The sequence below is a fragment of the Trichechus manatus genome, unplaced genomic scaffold (genome assembly GCF_000243295.1).
Source record: "Trichechus manatus latirostris isolate Lorelei unplaced genomic scaffold, TriManLat1.0 scaffold00045, whole genome shotgun sequence".
Lineage (NCBI taxonomy): Eukaryota > Metazoa > Chordata > Mammalia > Sirenia > Trichechidae > Trichechus > Trichechus manatus.
The window spans coordinates 16,888,664-16,907,578 of NW_004443981.1; the positions used below are offsets into that span (position 1 = coordinate 16,888,664).

Here is an 18,915-nt window from a genome sequence, read left to right on the forward strand (position 1 = left end):
GGTTTCTCCAGTCTCCTTTAGGCCAGTAAATCTGGTCTTTTTTTTTGTGAGTTAGAATTATGCTCTACATCCTTCTCCAGCTCTGTCCAGAATCCTCTGCTGTGATCCTGGTCAGAGCGGTCAGTGGTGGTAGCCGGGCACCATCTAGCTGTACTGGACTCAGTCCGGTGGAGGCCTTGGTAGCTGCGGAGAATTAGTTCTAGGATGTGTTTTAAAGGTAGAAGCAACTACTTTGCAGATGGCTAGGATAGGAGAGAGAAAGCAATCAAGGGTGACACCAAGGTTTCTGGCCTGAGCAGTTGGTAGGTGTTCCCATTAACTGAGAAAGACAAAACCGCAGGAGGAGCTGGTTTGTGGAGGAATACCAGGGATTAAAAAAGAAAAAGAATTTATTTGTTGTTGTTGAAAATATATAGCAAAACATACACCAATTCAACAATTTCTACATGTACAATTCAGTGACATTGATTACATTCTTCAAGTTGTGCAACTATTCTCATCTGCCTTTTCTGAGTTATTCCTCCACCATTAACATAAACTCACTGCGCCTTAAGCTTCCTGTGTAACCTTTTGAGCTGCTGTTATCGGTTTGATCCCATATAGATAGTTCTTTAAAAGAGTACAATGCTGAAGGCAAACAGAAGACCAGGGATTTGATTTTGAACATGTTAATTTTCAAATGCGCTTTAGACAGCACTATTGTAGGCACGCCGGAGTTGCAGAAGGAAGTCCAGCTGGGGCTATGCAGTTGGGAGTTTAAAGCTTTGAGATGAATGAGGTGAGACCGCCCAGACTCTAGGTGCTAGATCCTAGAGGAGGGTGGGTGTGGAGAGAGCAGAGGTCCAAGGACCCCAGCCTGGGGTGCTTGAACATTTAGAGGTTGAAAAGATGGAACAGCAAAGGAGACTGAGAAAGAGCAGCTAGAAGACCCAGAGGGAAACCAGGTGAGACAGCCTTTGTTAAACCACTGTTCAGAACCCTGTCCATGAGTCTGTTAGAACTCTTAGGAGAATTATTTCATGTGGGTTTAACCACTAGATCAAGAACTTCTTGACGGTACAGATTGTCACTGAAGCTCCACCTCTTAGCTCAGTGCCTGACACATAGTAAGCACTCAGATACTTGTTTGAATGAATGAACTGCCTTAGTAAGCCCCAATTATTGAGTGCTTACAGTATGCTGGGTCCTTATACTAGACCTGATGAGAATTACGTTTTCATCCACCCCTGCCTTGATTGAATCATAACACATGCCTTACTCCTCTGGTAGGTAGGGTTGTGTGGATGTGTGTGTGTGCGTGTGTGTGTATGTATATATACATATATATACCTGCTGCCGTCAAGTCAGTTCTGACTCATAGCGACTGTGCAGGTCAGAGTAGAACTGCCCCATAGGATTTCCAAGGAGGGGCTGGTGGATTCAAACTGCCAACCTTTTAGTTAGCAGCCGAGGTCTTAACCACTACACCACCAGGGCTATGTCCATGTATATGTATGTGTAAATGTGGAAATTATTGAAAAATATCATTAATATCACACGCAAGTAAAATTTTGCTGAAGATCATTCAAAAGCGGTTGCAGTAGTACATTGACAGGGAGCTGCCAGAAATTCAAGCCAGATTCAGAAGAGTATGTAGAACGAGGGATATCATTGCTGATGTCAGATGCATCTTGACTGAAAACAGAGAATACCAGAAAGGTGTTTACCTGTGTTTTATTGACTATGCAAAGGCATTTGACTGTGTGGATTGTAACAAATTAATGGATAACGTTGCGAAGAATAGGAATTCTAGAACACTTAATTGTGCTCATAAGGAGCCTGTGCATAGACCAGGAGGCAGTTGTTTGAACAGAACAAGGTGATACTGAATGGTTTAAAGTCAGGAAAGGTGTGCGTTAGGGTTGTATCCTTTCACCATACTTATAGGGTTGCTATGAGTTGAAATTGACTTGACGGCAACTGGTTTTGTTTATTCAGTCTGTATACTGAACAGATAATCGGAGAAACTGGACTATGTGAAGAAGAATGTGGCATCAGGATTGGAGGATCACTCATTAACAGCCTGTGTTATGCAGATGACACAACTTTGCTTGCCAAAAGTGAAAAGGACTTGAAGCACTTACTGATGAAGATCAAAGACTACAGCCTTCAGTATGGATTGTACCTCAACATAAAGAAAACAAAAATCCTCACAACAGGACCAATAAGCAACATGATAAACGGAGAAAAGATTGAAGTTGTCAAGGATTTCATTTTACTCGGATCTACAGTCAACATCCATGGAAGCAGCAGTCAAGAAATCAAGTGACATACTGCATTGGGCAAATCTGCTGCAAAAGATCTCTTTAAAGTGTTGAAAAGCAAAGATAACACTTAAAGGACTAAGGTACGCCTGACCCAAGCTTTGGTGTTTTCAGTCGCCTCATACGCACGCCAAAGCTGGACAATGAGTAAGGAAGACTGAAGAAGAATTGATGCCTTTGAACTAGGGTGTTGGCGAAGAATATTGAATATACCAGGGATCGCAGAAGAACGAGCAAGTCCGTCTCGGAAGAAAGTACAGCCAGAATGCTCCTTAGAAGCAAGGATGGCGAGACTTTGTCTCACATACTTTGGACATGTTATGAGGAGGGACCAGTCCCTGGGGAAGGACATCATGTTTGGTAAAGTAGAGTATCAGTGAAAAAGAGGAAGACCCTCAACAAAATGGAATGATGCAGTGGCTTTAGCAATGGTCTCAAACATAGCAGTGATTGTGGGATGGTGCAGGACCGGGTAGTGTTTTGTTCTGTTGTACAGAGGGTTGTTATGAGTCAGAACCAACTCAATGGCACCTAGCAACAACAACATATGTATATGTATGCTTGACCAAAGGCAAACTACTGCTTCAGCTGGAGTGTACTAGTTATATCCTTTCTTTTCTTTTTGAAAGAACTTTGTTCTTTAATTTACACAAGTAATGTATGAAAACTAGCTATTGTTGGAATCTTACAGATTTAAGTCCCTCTTGCCCTGTCTTCAATCTCACTCTTTTTTCCGGAAGTTGTCAATCACTTTAGCGTTCTAGATATTTTTCTTTAGTATTTACATACAAGTTCACACATTAGAAATGTAGTTTTGTGGATTTGGGTACATCGTAGGATATTTTTATATATGATGTTCATTTTAATAAAACTATTTAAAACTTAATAAAACTATTAAGTTGCGCATCATATGTATGGATGTGCACATACATGGAAATACATGTTTTCGAGTACTTTCCACTTCAGGACATAGAACTCTACCTCATTTTTTTAAGCAGCTGCTGGGTATTTTATAATATTTGAGATAATTTATTTTAAGCAATCAAATAAAAATCTGAAAATCCTGGTAGTTATACCATAAAATATTTCCAGAATTAGACCACTTTCCACTGTTTACACTGTCACCACCCTAGACCAAACTGCTATCATCTATTGCCTGGACTATTGCAACTGCCTTCTGTTTTTGGTCTTCTGGCATCCTATCCTTGTCTCCCTTCTAGTGCATAGAGGAATGCCTGGTTTGAGATAGATGCTGTATTAATATTTGTTGAATGAACTAATTCTTGAGTAAACATTCCTACTGAAGGTTCTTTGAGCACAGGTATGACTGTGGGATAGAGGGCTATTGCAGTGAAGTTCAAACTCTGTAGCAGGGCTTACAGAGTGTTCTTCCATCTGGCACCTGCCTGATCATCAGCTGCTGTCCTCTGCTGTGCTATGGCCATGTTGGCATTTCAGTCAGACTCAATGGCAACTGGTTTGGTTTTCAGTTTGTTTGGAAGACACAGACTTATTCTTACTTTGGGGCTTCCACATTTACTGTTTTTTCTGTTTGGAGTTCTTCCTCTTCTCCCTTCTCTGTTTCTTCCCAAGATAGACCCATTCATCATTTGGGGCCCTGCTCAAATGTCACCTCCTTAGAGAAGGCTTCTGTGACCCAGAACTAAGGAAGTCCTTCTGCCTTCTTTCCGTCTCTAGTCTACTGCAGCCTTTTAAACTCCTGTGAAGCACTTTGCACATGCTCAGTCTTATTTGTTTGTGATTTTCTGCCTCCTTCCCCCCCGCCCCAATCCCAAGGGGACTGAAATGATTCTGAGGTTTCTGGCTTGTAGAATTGGATGCATAGGTAGTGTGTAGTTTACCAAGGCAGAAAACCTAGTTGATGAAGTATGCTCTTAGGTGGATGTTGTTTTGATTATGTACTAGTTGATTCCTTTCTTGAATTTTATTTATCCTTTCAGAAAGCAAACCAACCTCCATAAATTTAGTTTTGAGCGTGTTGAGTTTAAGTTGCCTGTGGACATTTAAGAGGTGTCAGGTAGGCACCTGGCTGTATGCATTTGGAGCTCAGAGGTACGTCGGGGCTGGATGTGGTGCGGGGTCTGACAGACCGGATGTGAATCCCAGCTCTGCCATTTCCCAGCTCTACCAGTGACTTTAAGCAAGCCATTGGACATGTCTGAGGCTCTTTGCTCATCTGTACAATGGGATTAATATCATCTACTTTACAAGGTGAGGATTAAATGAGATTGTGCCTAGAGTGCTTAGCACAGAGCTTGGCATGGAGAAGAGTGACTTCAATATTATTAAACGGATTGGGCTGGGTGGTTATAAGGCTAACTTTTGAGGACCTATTGTATGTCAGGTATGATGCAGAATGCTTTTACGTAGGTTAGTTTATTACTTCTTACCACTGCTTAGCTAAAATTTTAGCTCCTGTGCTAATACCGCTTTCTCTTTATCATACAGCCCTGAAGCTTCCCCAGGAGTCCTCACCCTCATCTGTGCCTTTCCCTTAATGCTTTTGACCCTAATTCCTTTGACAGCTTTAGGTACTGTAAACAACCCAGTGTATAAAAACATGAATCTATTAATATTCAGGAAGTTATTTGTATTAATGTTCTGTTTGATTTGTAGGTTTTTTCAGAAACAACTGTAGTTTAAATTACATATACCAATACTCTCACAGGAAACATGGCTATTAGGTTATTGCCAACAACAAACTGAGATAAACTCAAATACCAGAACTCAGTGTGTTTTCCCATTGTCTTTTCAAGTCTGGTTGTGGGGTTAATTAACTGCATTGTGCTTAACTTAGAGTGGCGGGGCTTCATCTTCCTCCTGGACTGGTGGGATGACATAACTGAATATGGCTTCGTCTGTTATTGTAAAGTTTCTGATGGGAGTAGATAAAACTGTTATTTTAACATGATGTTTTAATTTTAATATTAAAAAATTATCTTTGGCCACCCGATGCACTCTTAACCCAGAACTGAAACCATTCCCGGAGCCCACTCTTCAGACAAAGATTGAACAGGACTGTAAAACAGAAAATAATACACGTGAGGAACGTGCTTCTTAGTTCAATCAGATATACGAGACCAAATGGGCAGCTTCTGTCCAAAAGCAGGATGAGAAGGCAGGAAGGGACAGGAACTGGTCAGATGGACACAGGGAACCCGAGGTGGAAAGGGGGAGTGTGCTGTCATGTGGGGATTACAACTAATGTCACAAAACAATATGTGTATAAATTTTTGAATGAGAAATTAACTTGACCTGTAAACTTTCACCTAAAGCACAGTTTAAAAAAATGATCTTTTTCCTGCTCGAACATGGAAGATGACCCTCTCCTTGGAAGTGCTGTGGGCTCACTCATTTCTTCCTTTCAGTGTCTGTCAGGTGCCTTGGAGGGAGAATGAAATGTTTTGGGCCTCTTCATGGCACATGTTTCCTGACATACATGGTGAATTACTCATTCTAGTAATGGACTTCATAGACGGACTCCAACTTCTGTTTAAAACAAACATTTTGTTCTCATCATTAAGGCAATAATATTGTCTTAAAACTCATAGTTTCTATTGTCTACATTCACTGCACAATAAGCGGTTGTGTACTTTTGGGCACATTTATTTCTCCCACAAATAGTTTCCACTCTAAGAAGTCTTACAGTGATTGAAGAAGCCATAGAAAGTTGTGTCATGAAAACTGGACCGAAAGGGAACAGGAATGAGAGGTGTCTTTATTTTAGATTTACTTAGGGCTGTGTTTCCAGTTACCTTGTCTTAAGCCCCAGACACGTGGGCATCATTTATGTACACAGTTGGGATTTAAGACCAAATTGAGGCCAATTCAAATGGTATATAAGTTGGACAAGAATGCAGGAAGAAATGAGTCAGAGATTTTTTTTTTGAGAGAGTATTTTGTCCTAATCTTGAATGTTATTTCTTTTTAGATGACAGAAAACCAATAAGTCTACATAAAGTTCCAGACATTAGGTTCCTTGGACTTACCTGTAAGAATGGTTAAGATTCTAGTACTAACGAATAGTTTCCTACTTTAGTGAACTTACATTATATTTTATAGATAAAATATTTTGCTATTTTAAATTAACAGTATAATATAGGTTTAAAGTATACATTAGCACTGGACTTGTCTTTGAGAGTAGCAGCTACTGATGTTAAACCAACCTGTTTCTTTTTCCTGATAAAATACGAAACTGTGTTTTTTAAGTTTTCCCTTAATGTTACTTGAGATTAGAAATGTGATTAAAAACGAATCAGAGCTTTGGGATAAAGCACGGCTTTGTTTTCAAACTGCACATTTCCTCCCGCACTGCCTCTCCTCCTCTGCCCCTGCTGAGAAGGACGGGTCTGGAGATGGTTGTGATGGGATGGTGACTCCAGTTCAGTGTTATATTGTAAAGATAAGACTCACACTGGTTCATGTATTTTATTCTATACATAGCTTCCTTTTTGAATAAAAGTCAAGATTAATGTCTAAGTTTCACACAGAATTTGTCGAATTTCATATTAAATAAAATTACCTTAGTTCCTGTGAGATGTGTTTGAGGTTAAAGAAAATACTTCAAACATTTTTTCAAGGTAAGAATCATCTTAAGTGAAGGGAAGGACAGCACACAGTACAGGGGAAGTCAGCACAACTGGACTGAACCAAAGCTAAGAAGTTTGCTGAATACAGTCAAACACTTTGAGGGACAGAGTAGCAGGGGCTGTGGTCTGGGGAGCATGCTTTCAGGGGACATCTAGGTCAGTTGGCATAACAAAGCTTATTAAGAAAATGTTCTGCATCCTACTTTGGTGAATGGAGTCTGGGGTCTTAAAAGCTTGCAAGCGACCATCTAAAATGCATCAATTGGTCCCAACCACCTGGAGTAAAGGAGAATGAAGAACGCTGAAGACAAGGAAAGTATTAGCCCAAGAGACAGAAAGGGCCACGTAAACCAGAGACTTCATCAGCCTAAGACAAGAAGAGCTAGATGGTGTCCAGCTACCACCAGTGACCACTCTGACAGGGAACACAACAGAGTCCCTGATGAAGCAGGAAAAAAGTGGGATGCATAACTCAAATTCTAGTAAAAAGACCAGACTTAGTGGTCTGACTGGGACTGGAGGAACCCTGGAAAGCATGGCCCCTGGATTCTCTATCAGCCCAGAACTAAAACAGTTTCCGAGGCCAACTCTTCAGACAGGGATTGGACTGGACTGTGGGACATAAAGTGATACTCATGAGGAGTCTGCCTCTTAGCTCAGGTAGATACAAGAGACTAAACGGGCAGCTTCTGTCCAGAGGTGAGATGGGAAGGCAGAGAGGGTTAGGAGCTGGTTGAATGGACACGGGGAATCAGGGGTGGAAAGGAGGAGTGTGCTGTCACAGTATGGGGAGAGCAGTTAGGGTCACATAACAATGTATGTATAAATTTTTGTATGGGAAAAAATAAAAAAATTAAAAACATTTTTTCAAAATAGTTAAGAAACATTTTAGTTAAAAGCACATTGTTCAATGAAAACATTGTATTTTTAGAGTGGTTAGAAAAGGAAAACTATTTAAAACACATGCTACGTCCATAGGAATTTTAACTTCTGACCTTGCAACAGAGAGAAACATGAAGTCATATCACTTTTTCTTCATATTAAGATGATCATAAAAACTCCTCTGGTTATAGGTAACTTAACTTGATGGATGGTAATATGGTAGGTTCCATATTCTGTGTGAGTATGTGGGGAACCTGTTCTTTGTGTTTCTGTCTACATAACTTGAAATAGTGGGTATTTCGTCTTTGTCTGAACTCTTGAAACTTTCCCCTGGGCCTCCAGAATGAACAGAACAGTTTACATTCCACAAATTGTCCAGGCCCTCTCGCTGACTTCCTTTGTCAGTATTACTTAGGAAGTCTTTCAGAACTTGCTTGAAGATGTAGACTATTTCCCATGGCAAGACATCATTTTCTGCCAAAACTTCTCGAAATCTAGAGGGAAAGCAGTAATGAGTCTTCGATTCGGAAAATTTCTTTTGTCACATCCCTCTTTCTCCAAAATACAGTTTAAGCTACGAACTTATAATAGTCACCCATCCTTTGCGTGATCTGTACGTTGTTTTAAAATTATGCCTCTAGTAATGAAATGAAAAAAGATTCTTAGCCAATAAGATATTAACAGATATTTTTGTCCAAGTTATCCCTAGGGGTTTTGGTTGCTGAGCATTTAATACACATGATTAAAGGATTTACATGATAGAATACAATTTCCAGTCTATATGAGGAACTTAGATTTGACAGTAGTAAATCTCACAAGACAAGAATATAGTATTTTTACCTGCTGAGAATAGTTCCAGCGTGGCAAGGTTGAACTTGTGAGCAAAGAACTTCAAGTTGTTTTTGTTCAGTAGCTGGGATAGTTGTATGGGGATTCTGGTAGTTTCTCAGCCAGTTGTAATCCACACCTGTTTTTTTCACTTTTTGTTCATTTTCAATCTCTTGTATTAATCTCTCTCTCTCCTTTAGATGCCATTTTAATTCACGAAGCAGAGTCTTTGTCACCACGTCTGAGCCAGGACAGTGTGTGGGCTTGTAGGAGTCATTTTTTGGCCGCTTCAGCCAGCCAAAAAGTGGCATTTTTAGCCTATGGAAATATTCTCACTTGTTTATTTGCATAAAATGTTATGGATCTAATGAACAAATATTGATTTCTTTACAATAAATTTGTCAGAAAAGTGCATGGAGTTTTCCGTGGTTAGATATGCAGGTCAGAATAAATGAAGATTAGAACACGGATTAAAATCTTTTAATTTCTAACTAGGTCAATGCCAAAAAACAAGCTTTGAAAATACTTTCTGGTGGCTAAGCAGAAATTGAATATGCAGAGTTGGAGGTAATCTACAGACAGAACAATTTCTGAAAATAACTCACTAACACTTGCTATTAAAGTTCTTAGGAGGTTTTAACGTTTTAATTGGTCGGAAAGTGCTGTCTGAAAACCCACCTTTGCTCTCCACTTCGTCAAGAAAAGGCTTACAGCATACCTGTTAAGTTGGTGGATCCGATGTGGTGATGTTGCCAGAGTTGCCTTGAATTGCTGGGGAAGCTATGCTTTACTCAGGCATGTCCTGTTCTCCCGGATGTGTCCCCTGTGGAAGGAACCAGCCTCCTTATTTACCCACTGAAAGGGTATTTGAAATAAATAACTTGTTATGCTAGGAATGAGGTTGTGATGTCTTCATTTGGAGAGAATGCTCATTAATTCACCTTGTAAGTAAGCTAGAAGAAATGACAAAAATAACTTACCATTTAATCTTCGCAGATTATATAATGGTGTACCTTTTGAATGCAGTTCAGTCTGTTTGAAAAAGGTGCCGGCAGCTATGGATGCTGGTCCTAAATGCATCTGGACGCATCTTCGGTGATGAAATGAGGCACGGTCGTCTGGAGCGCCCAGATGTGCTCCTGGCTAAAGTTAAGACTGTCGCCTGATGTGATGCTGTGCTGTGCATAGCTGTAGGTCACAGCTCAGTGCTGTATTTTTATGCCTGTAGAGCTCTAAAAATAACATGCTGCTTTTATTCTTCAGCTGTAACTTTCAGGCCGTTTAAAAGCCAGGTCATTATCCCCTCTAATGAAAGCAGGAAAAATAGATCAGACTTGACTCTTTGCAAAAAAAAAAATACATCTGAGAAAGCTTGTTGTACTTGAGCAAAATAGGCAAAGAATGCTGACATCAGTCATGTGTGAAATATTTAGCAAATGTTACATTCTGTACTCATTTTGTTTTTCTTGCTAAATAGTACTTAAATTTGTTTAAGTTGATATACTACAGTAAATTATAAACACTTAAATAGGTAACTTTAAAATATACTTCGGAATCTCTTTAAAAACAGTGATAAGGCAATAATAGGTCAAGGTCAGAAAAAAAGAGACTAAGAACGTATGAAGTTCAGAATAAAATCTTAGAATTCATTATAGAAAATCATTTTGGCATTTTGAAGCTGAAGGTGAAACACTTATGCTTATTACTGTTTGGGAGAGCGCTGATATGGAATGGTCTTCTGTTTCTAGTCAAGTGGTGCTTGTCTCTTGCTAAAGAGTTGACAGGGTATATAAATGGTCGTCTGCTCGCTGGTTCTTTGTTAAATGACCACCCTACGTACTGGCCTTTCCTTTTATCATGTGTGTTGCTTCCATTGCTTTTTCCTTCAGATGAGCTGAGAAGAGTAGATGTTTAAATCAGACCTGCAGTCGTGCACAATCATGAGTGATGTGTGTGAGTACCCTGTGGTTTGTATCACTGATCCCTTAGAAAAAGCCAGATGTCAGGGCTCATTATCTTCAACGAGAAGGTTTTCACATTCTATTGTGTATGGTACCACGAGAAGTAAAGGACTCAAGATTATCATGACAGAAATGTCCTACCAATTTTTCTAATAAAATTAAAATGAATCCTCCCACTTCCTTTAAGTAACTTTCTTGTTACTGCTTTTATTTTTTTTTTCCTTCTGAAATGGTAACAGCAATATTAGACTATATCGACTGTGGACCATGAGCCGCATCTTCCTTCAGGGCCTCTGCGGTGTGGCACCCCTGCCCTCCACTTGGCCCTCTCCAACTCCACCCCAGGCCCGATGGCTTTGCTTGCGGTGCTCGTTTCTGACCCTTCGGCTTTGGTTAAAGCGGCTCTGTCTTCTGAAAGGCTTAGTCTTTCTCTTCTTTGTGTATCCACATTTTAATTCTCTTTTTAGGGCCCAGCTCAAATACCAACTAATTTTTTTCTTTTGTCTGAGGGAAAACATCGACATTGTTTTTCTTGGCCTTGCTACCCCTTTGAACTCTGGCTTTATTTCTCTTTACGGTTGAATTTATAGAAAGGCGGAGCTGTGTTCTTCTTTCCTCTTATTGCCCCCTGTTCCTTATCCTTTCAGATGAGAGTCTGCTCTGTCCTCTTCTGGGGTTGCTTGCTTTCAGTCAGTCAGCAGACACGTATTGAGTGTCTGCATGGGCAGGATACTGGTTAGGGGCTGGGGATGCAGCAGTGAACCAGATGGACATAGTATAGTCTCTGCCCTCAAGGATCCAGCCTTCCAGTGGGAATACAAAACAAGTCAGGAATCATTCAGTAGGGTAATTATAGATTGTTGTGTGTTATTTAATCAACCTGAGGCCTCCTTCAGATCTGCAGGCAGGGAAGCCCTTTCTGGGTGGGAGGACATCCTTAGAGCTGAGATTTGAAGAGGAGCAATGATCTAGCCATGCAAAGAGCCTCTTGAAGGTAATCTGCTTTCTCTGCCTGACCTATTTAACACTTAGCTTGCCATTGAGACTTTGCTCAACTCTGTCCTTCACGGAGCTTTTCTTTCTACCTCAGCTCACGTTGAGTGTACCTTCCTTTGAACCCCTTATTTGTGTAAAACATTTTCTCACATTTTGTGTGTGATGCTTGTATTTATTACACGTTTTATCTTTATTTCTCCTATCTCCTTAGATTGTTAGATTGAAGTAGAGACTAAATATCATTCTCTGATTACAGTATTTCCCCTACTACCGTGTAGATAGGGAACATAAATATTTGTAGATAAGGTAAGGAAGTACCTTTTTTGTTAATCCTTCCTGTTTTATCAGAGTATAAACAGATTAACGTTGGATTTTTTTTAAATCATCTGAGGAGTTTATTATAAATTCAGATGAACTAGATTTTATTCCTCGATGTAGTAGATACCAGGATCTCCCAGGCATTTCTCTTTAAATAAGGCCCCTGGATGATTTGATGCCTGTCTTCAGGATCACAGGTGAAGAACATTGACATGGAAACTAAGAATGTGCCCTGTGGGGTTTTTTTTCCTTCCTTTTTTTAAATTGTACTTTAGATGAAGATTACAGAGCGAATTAGTTTCTCATTAAACAATTAATACACATATTGTTTTGTGATATTGGTTGCCAACCCCATGACTTGTCACTACTCTCCCCTTCTGGACCTTGGATTCCCCATTAGGAGCTCTCCTGTCCCCTCCTGCCTTCTTGCCCTTGACCGTGGGTTGGTGTGCCCATTTAGTCTCGTTTGTTTTGTGGGCCTAACATTGGATTTTCTTCATCCAGCATTTTAGTATGGTGAATAAATGGGCTGTTTCTAATGAATTTCAACCTCATTACACTAGTTTTTCCTGGATGACAGAGCCTAAACTATTAAAGAATTAGGTCATTTTCTTTTTGGTCATTGTCATGATTTTCTTGGATGCATCTTGTTGGCTGAATAGTATAACATTTTATAAGACTAAAAGTGAATAGGGCCACATCTTTCATTGTGTGTGTGTAAGGATTTAAGATGTGTAAGGAAGTACATAAGAAGATAAGTCTGGAAAAGAATGTTAGGACAAAATTATGGAGCCTAAGGACAAGCTAAGGGGCCTGGCACAACTTAGGCCCTGACTCTTTACGTATTACAGTTGGGACCTCGTAGGGTATTCAACAGCGTTTGATTGCAGTTAGAGGAAGGTTTGTTTTTCAGTGTGGGGGGACCAGTAGCCTTCTCTTTTTAATCCCTTTGCCACGGAATTAAAAGTTCTGGATTGGTGGTTTGTTTTTTTTTTTTTTTGGCTATTAAGGATGCAGTTAGTATTTGAGGAGAAACTGCTGTTTAATTTATTTTCTCAATATTATTTCCTCTTTAAAAATACTTTAATTAAAATGCATTTACTTTTTGAAGTTAAGAATCATATTTCTGTTGAGTTGTTCATATCTTGAGGATTCTTATGTACTCCTTTGTTATGTGCTGCAGATGTTTTCTTTCAAGAGACCACTGTTCTTGCTCCCTGACCTTTAGAGAAACATTAATCATGAGTTTAGATTACAGTTTAGTTACATTTATCAGTATTGGCTTTTACTTTTTGTGCTCTCATTTAAGGAAGCCATCTCTACTCCTAAGTTATCAAACATATAATAATATTAGTTTTATAGGCTTAAAAAAAGTACTTAGGTTTTGTTTGGAATTGATTTGAGATTGATACGAGGTGTAGGGATCAGACTTTTTTTTTCCCTACCAAATTAGATAGCCAATATCCAAAGTAAGTAGTCATTGCTCCAGCCAGGAGATTTTCCTGGTGTTCCGTATGCTGAGTAATTTTGGTGTGTATCCTGGACTTTTTGAATATTATGGGGCTCTGGGTCTTGCTTAAATCCTATGGAAAATGTTGATTTTTTTTGTATTAGCAGGCAGTTGACCAAGTTGTGTTCAGGCTACAGGTTCCAGCCTGTCTTTTGTGGCTTGTGGTTTCAATATCAGTTCAGTTTTCAAAGCCTTTGCAGTGCTGTTTGGATCTGCCCATAGTTAACAATGTGTTTGGCAGGCTGTTTAGGGCCAAGTCTGTGCATGCGCAGCTGAGGGCTGAGCTCAGGAGTCCACAGACAACTTTATGGGGTCTGCTTCCTAAGTTCCTTCCTTCCTGGCTGCGACCTCTTGGGTGCTTTCTGATGCTCTGGGGCTCCCTCTTGTAGTTACCTGGCCAAAAAGCTGAGGCTTTATTTATCTTTCTCTGCAGTGCACTTCTACAACTGTATCTGACTGCATCTATGTCCAGGGCCAAGTTCTGGGACGACAGAGGCAGAAACAAGCAGTGAAGGCTTGCCTGCCCTCCTGAAGCCACAGCTCCTCCTATGGGAGAAGCCGTTCTCTTCCTCAGAGTTTCAGGCTCCTGATGGCCCCCGGTGCTGCTGCTGCCTTTGCCACAGTTTTGCTTGTGGGCTAGGGTATGAGAATGGAGAAAAGAAAAATAAACACTGGGGCTTGCCCCTACTGGAGCGATAGTAGACGGCTTTCCTCCTCCCCGACGGAGGACCCGAGGACTTCTCCTGGAGCTCTGTCTGCAGGGCCCACTTCTGGGTTTGGACTGTGTGGAGTTCAGGTCAGGGGACACCAGAACAAAAAAGGGTAAACTCACCACTGGCTTGGTGGTGCTTTAAATCTTGGTGGTCTTTGCCAGTCTGCCTTTCACATTCACTTTTCAACCTCACTAAAGTGTTGTAAAAAGCTGCTCAGGCAGAAACCCTGGTTTTGCAGTGGTTAAGAGCTGTGGCTGCTAACCAGAAGGTCGGTGGTTTGAATCCACCAGGTACTCCTTGGAAACCCTGGGGGGCAGTTCTACTCCATCCTGTAGGGTCGCTATGAGTCGGAATCGACTCAGTGGCAACAGGTTTGTTTTCGTTTTTAGCTGCTCAGGTATCTATCCTGGGTTTGCAGCCCCCTTCTATGGGAGACATGGCGTGCAGTGGACTTACTTGATCTTCCCTGAACCTGAACCTCAGACTCATCCTTGACCGTTCTTTTTCCATACCCCAGTTCTAATGTCAGCTTATTCGATGGGCTGTGCACTTCACTGCTGCCACTTTTGTCTTTGGCCTTGATGATTGCACTCATCTGTTACTTGGCTCCTGCTTCTGCTGTCTGCCTTCCCCTCTCCTGCTCTTTTTCACATGACAGAGCGGTCCTAAGGGAGTCAGATAGCATTCTTTCTCTGCTCAAAACCCGTCTCACTCAGAGCAAAAGTCAGACATTCTTTAATGGCCCCTACCCTTCCCCGGCCCTTCTGGCTGCCTCTGTCTCCTCCCAGCTCCTTGCTGGCGCCCTTTGCAGGAGCCACACCAGCCTCTCTACTCTTCCTTGAACTTGCCTGGCACCTCCTGCCTCAGGGTTTTGCGTTTCTATTTCTTGGTCATGAACGCTTTTCCCTTGAACAGCTGCTCCACTTCTTCAGATTTGTACTTGAATGTCACCTTGTCACTTGTTTAATGTTGCAGCCCCCTCGCCCCATTTCTATCCCTGGCTTTATTTTCCTCTATGCACTTGCCACTGTCCAAAATACTGTCTACTTCCTTACTTCATTTCTCTTCCCCAGCTAGCCTGTAAGCTCCAGGAGGGCAATGTGTTTGCTAACTAGTTCATCTCCAGTGCTTAGAATGGTGCCAGGCATGGAGTCAGACCACACTCACTTATTTGTTGACTGAGTTAACAAGCAACCATCAAGCAAACATTAATGAAAAGAATGATGACATAGTTAACATCAGGCAAAAATAGACTTTAATACAAAAAGCATTTTATTTAGCCATAAAGAAAAATGGAGTTTTGATACGTGCATTGACTTGGATGAACCTTGAAAACATTATGCTGAGTGAAATAAGTCAGATACAAAGGGACAAATATTGTATAATCTCATTTATATGAAATATCTAGAATAGGCAAATATATAGAGACGAAAGTTTACTAATGGTTTCCAGGGTGGACCCATAAGAAACATCATGATAAATGGAGAAAGTATTGAAGTTGCCAAGGATTTCATTTTACTTGGATCTACAATCAATGTCCATGGAAGCAGCAGTCAAGAAATCAAACAACGTATTACGTTGGGAAAATCTGCTCCAAAAGACCTTTTTAAAGTGTTAAAAAGCAAAGAGGTCACTTTGAGGACTAAAGTGTGCCTGATCCAAGCCATGGTGTTTTCAATTGCCTCATATACATGCAAAAGCTGGGCAGTGAATAAGACTGAGGAAGGGTTGATGCTTTTAAATTATGGTGTTGGCAAAGAATATTGAATATATCATGGACTGCCAGAAGAAAGAACAAATCTGTGTTGAAAGAAGTATAGCCAGAATGCGCATTAGAAGCAAGAATGACAAGACTTAATCTCACGTTCTTTGGACATGTTACCAGGAGGGACCAGTCACTGGAGAAGGACATCATGCTAGGTAAAGTAGAGGGTCAGCAAAAGAGATGAAGACACTTAACGAGATGGATTGACACAATGGCTTCAACAGTGAGCTCAAATGTAGCAACGATTGTGAGGATGGCCCAGGACCGGGCAATGTTTCATTCTGTTGTATGTGGGGTCGCTATGAGTTGGAACTGACTCTACGGCGCTTAACAACACCAACAACAGGGATGGGAGGGAGGGGAAAAAGGGAGTGGCTGCTGAAGGGACACTGCTTAAGGGGGATGAAAAAATTGGAAATACCTAGTGCTGATGGTCGTGCAGCACAGTGATGTAATTAAGCTCACTGAATTTTACACGTAAAAACGGTTGAAATGGCAAACGTTATATATATTTTACCACAATAAAATTTTTTAAAATGCAGTTTATTAAAGTAAGTTAAATTTTAAGGATCGGTATCATAAAGCCTTTTCTCTTACAACAATGCATTTAAGTTAGACATTGATAAAAATTAATGTATCAATTGTAATAGCATATAATACATATCATACTGCAGTTGCGTTTTTTCAGTTAATGTTTGGGCCATCTTTATTTGCTATCATGAATACAGGCATGGCATTCTGTTAAGATGCTACGTAATTGACCATTTTCCTGATATGCCATAGTGTAGCTTGTCCCTCTCCTGTTGGCCTTTTTTTTTCCCCCAGATTTTCAGTATTATAAAAACCCAAACCTGTTGCTGTCAAGTTGATTCCGACTCATAGCGACCCTGTAGGACTGAGTAGAACTGCCCCATAAGGTTTCCAAGGCTGTAATCTTTATGGAAGCAGACTGCCTCATCTTTCTCCTGTGGAGTGGCTGGTGGGTTCGAACTGCTGACCTTTTGGTTAGCAGCTGAGCACTTAACTAGTGTGTCACAAGGGCTTGTTTTCACTGTTAGAAATATTGTGGAAAAGTCCTCAATCTCCCTGGAGACCTTTACGCCCTTAGCATATTTTGTCTTTTCTCCGTATCACTGATCGGCGTCTTAAGTGCATGTTATGTTTCTTCACTAGAACGAAAGCTTCTCGGGGGCAAGGGCTTTGCTCTGTGTACTGCTCCACTCGGGTGTGTACAGCAGGCCTCGCGCCTGACAGCTGCTCCATTCGGGTGTCTACAGCAGTCCTCGCCCCTGACAGCTGCTCCACTCAGGTGCCTACAGCAGTCCTCGCCCGTGACAGCTGCTCCACTCGGGTGTCTGCAGTGGGCCTCGCTCCTGACAGCTGCTTCACTCGAGTGTGTACAGCCGGCTTCGCCCCTGACAGCTGCTCCACTTGGGTGTCTGCAGGAGGCCTCACCTGTGGCAGCTCCCCATCAGTATTTGCTGAGTGAATGAAGGCTTCAGTGCACGTCTTTGTACACTATTCCTTGTTCATGTGTTGTAGATATTTCTCTAAGGAAGATACTGAGAAAAGTGTAGGAGATGTATGTTTTAAATTTTAATGGGTACTAGCAGATTGCCTTTCAGAATAAGTGTTCATATCCACATACCCACCCCAGCCCCTTAGTAAGCTAAGACTATTTGCTTCCCTATACTCTTACCAGTACTTGTCAGACCTTTTTATTTTTGCCATTTCTATGGGTGAAATAATGTTTTCATTTGCATTTACCTGGAAACTGTGTATTTGAACGTTTTTTCATTTGTTTATTGACCGTTTGCATTTTTTTCTCCCATAACTTAATTTAAAAGTAACTATTCAAGAATTGGGTCACTGTGAGTCGAAAATCAACTCTACGACACCAACAACAAGTTCAAGAATGCTTCTATTATATGTGGGTTTCTTGGCTTTTTGGAAGTAGGATGCTAATTTTTGATATTCTTTGCAGGGCACTCAACCAAAAGAGCTCAGAAGTGGAGTATATTAACAAATACAGACAGCTGGAAGCACAAGAATTTGATATGTATGGTAGTGCTCATCCAAACAGCGGACCAGGTGAGCAGGCCTCTCAGTGTCGCAGAATGTGTTGACATGCTGAAACATCCATTCTTCAAAGTCTTTGAGAACTGCAGTGATTCGGTCAGATCAGAAATCCATACTGCCTGTTAGTTCAGGATTTTTGGGAGAGTACATGGTGGGTTATACAAAGCTCATTTTTTCCTATCTTATAGTTCCTGAAAAGTCTGTTCCTTGGAAGACTAGTAGCCCCTTATCTACTGTTACTCAAAACTACTTTAAATTTTTATTTAAAAAATTATAGATTTTTGTTTAATAATCATATTACAACAAAATATTAAACAATGCAGAAGTGTATAAAATGAAAAGCAAGAAGTCTTTCTTAAATGCCCCCTTCCCAAGGGTACAAGTATTGAGAGTTTGAAGTAAGTAGCTACTTTCTGTGAGTATGAAGGTTCTTTTTCTGAGCAAAATATGTTATTAGCATCAGGCCCAATTCATGATAGAAAGTTGCCTGTTGAGTTTTTGCTTTATGAAAGGTCATCACAAACTTCCTACCAATTCAACCAAGAAGCGCTGGCCCTGTGCTTCACCCTGTGTATCTATGCTCAGATTTAGGGAGGGAAGTTCGGGTTAAAGTAACATTTTCCTTTTCTCTTTTGTTGTTGTTATTGTTGGGTGCCATCAAGTTGATTTTCAACTCACAGCATCACCACGTAACAGAGTAGAACTGCCCCGTAGGGTTTTCTAGACTGTAATCTTTAGTTTGGTTTTAGTTTAGTTTAGTTTAGTTTAGTTTGGTTTTTAAGGAGCCCTGGTGTGGCAGTGGTTAAGCACTTGGTAGCTAACTGAAAGGTTAGTGGTTCAAACCTACCAGTTACTTGCAGGAGAAGAGATATGGCAGTCTGCTTCCGTAAAGATTACAGCCTTGTAAATCCTATGGGGCAGTTCTGCACAATCCTGTAGGATTGCTATGA

General features: G+C 40.8%; 2 protein-coding genes across 2 annotated transcripts in view; one reads left to right on the plus strand and one right to left on the minus strand.

Moving 5' to 3' along the window:
- Window positions 1-18,915, plus strand: part of TDRD9 (tudor domain containing 9) — a 131,505-nt gene that overhangs the window by 7,671 nt on the left and 104,919 nt on the right. The window contains exon 3 of the mRNA XM_004376801.2: window positions 17,871-17,977. Within this exon, the coding sequence (XP_004376858.1) occupies window positions 17,871-17,977 (107 nt within the window). The remainder of the gene's footprint in view (window positions 1-17,870; window positions 17,978-18,915) is intronic.
- On the minus strand, window positions 7,992-8,940 carry RD3L (RD3 like). Its single transcript, XM_004376754.2, has 2 exons — window positions 8,636-8,940; window positions 7,992-8,289 (listed from the first exon to the last, which is right to left on the minus strand). Exons 1-2 carry the CDS (start codon window positions 8,932-8,934, stop codon window positions 7,992-7,994), a joined length of 597 nt encoding a protein of 198 aa, XP_004376811.1. The 5' UTR covers window positions 8,935-8,940.